This window comes from Andrographis paniculata, unplaced genomic scaffold (assembly GCF_009805555.1).
Source record: "Andrographis paniculata isolate CXL003 unplaced genomic scaffold, ASM980555v1 Contig22END, whole genome shotgun sequence".
Taxonomy (NCBI): domain Eukaryota; kingdom Viridiplantae; phylum Streptophyta; class Magnoliopsida; order Lamiales; family Acanthaceae; genus Andrographis; species Andrographis paniculata.
The window spans coordinates 2857090-2858858 of NW_026137513.1; the positions used below are offsets into that span (position 1 = coordinate 2857090).

The 1769-nt window shown below is 48.2% G+C and overlaps 1 protein-coding gene across 1 annotated transcript; it reads left to right on the forward strand.

Annotated features, from left to right (window-relative positions):
- Positions 1-297: 297 nt before the first annotated feature.
- On the forward strand, positions 298-1769 carry LOC127245355 (NAC domain-containing protein 41-like). Its single transcript, XM_051266188.1, has 4 exons — positions 298-505; positions 603-862; positions 977-1036; positions 1707-1769. The coding sequence occupies exons 1-4, from the start codon at positions 298-300 to the stop codon at positions 1767-1769; spliced, it is 591 nt and encodes a 196-aa protein (XP_051122145.1).

Below are 1769 nucleotides of genomic sequence, written 5' to 3' on the forward strand. Positions count from 1 at the left end.
TGCCACAAAATTCACATTATATTTTATATTTTGTAAAAAGAGGGTGAAAAAGAAGCAGATGCCACTGTTTGCTATAAAGATAGTCCAAAAGTTAGATAGAGAAATCCAAATAAATAAAAATAGTGATTTTTTAAATTGCGTCACACAAGCAGATTGAGTGTTTCTTACGCCAGATGATTTTCATTACTATAAAAGGCCCTCGCTCTCACCCTTTCTTTCCCACCGCAACAGTTTCTCGCTCTAGGTTTCCTCTCCTGTAGTCACTATCAATTTCGAGATTCAGTCTTCGTTTCTGAAATGGCGAACGGGCTTGCTTTGGTGGGGAGCGTCAATCAGGGGGGGAACGACGGCGCCGCTGTGGGGCTGCCGCCGGGGTTCCGCTTCCAGCCGACGGACGAAGAGCTTGTGCTGCAGTACCTTCGCCGGAAGGTTTTCAACCACCCCATGCCTGTCTCCGTCATAGCCGAGGCCGATGTCTGCCGCGTCGATCCATGGAATCTGCCAGGTTACGTTAATTCGTAAAAATTGACAGGATGAGATCTGTGTGTGTGGATTTAGATTTTATGTTGAAATTAGGGTTTTGATGTTTTTTCTGGGTGCAGGCGATGCTGAGGAAGAAAGATACTTCTTCAGCCAGAAGCGGGTCAAGTATCAGAACGGGAGCCGGTCGAACCGGGCGACCGTGTCCGGGTACTGGAAGGCGACCGGGGTGGACGGGCGGATCTACTACCAGGGGCGGGTGCTGGTAGGGATGAAGAAGACGCTGGTCTTCTACCGGGGGAAGGCGCCGGCAGGGGAGAGGACTGACTGGAGAATGCACGAGTACAGCCTCGTTATCCCTGCCCACATTATTGCTGCACAGGTATGGATCGATCATGGATCTACTTGATTACTTCATTTTGTCGATGGATTGATGATTTTCGATTTTCTGCATTTTATCGATGGATTTTTGATTTTTTGCTTAATTGCGTTGCAGGCGAGGAACTGGGTGCTATGCAGGATTTTTCTGAAGCGCAATGGGAACCGACAGAGCGAGGCCCCAGGGGGGGTCGTGGTGGATGGCGGCGCGGATGAGCCACCACCACCGCCGGCGACAGAAGTGGCCATGGAGCCACCGCCGCAGGCCCGGGTCCCATCGCCGGTATTTTACAAGTTCCTGGGGCCAAGGAGGCTCGATCTGAATGTGGCGGCGCCGGCGGAGTCCGTGTCGGAGTGGAGCGACGTGACCGAGGAGGCTGAGACGGAGGATTGTGCCGACAGTGGCCCCTGCAAGAGCGACGATGAAGGCGGGCAGTGAGATGTCGGAGGCGGATGGAGAATGGAGGATGGAGGAGGAGGAGGAGGAGGTCGGAGGGGAGGTCGGAGAAGATGGATCTGCCGGAGGCAGATGTAAAAATAATATTAATTATTAATAAAATTATAAAAATTATAGATAAAATGAAACGCGCGATATATATATGGAGCACCTATTCATTCTTGATATATATTGTAAATTGCAGTGAAGGACATATGTGAACAAATAATTACTTCCTGCAAATCTTGTTTCTCTCTCCATTTTTATTTTTTATTTTTTATCGTCGTTAACAAATTGTGAATGAAATGAAACTTGATTGAAGCAGCGGTGAGTGAGAGCTGAGAAACGAGCATGGACTAACATTGGAAACACTGCAGAGATATAGGTATGTATGACTATTACTGACTGAAAGAGAAAGGAAGATGAAGAAGAAGAAGTTGTTGCAGAAGCAAGATTTACAAGAAATATTGCCTGA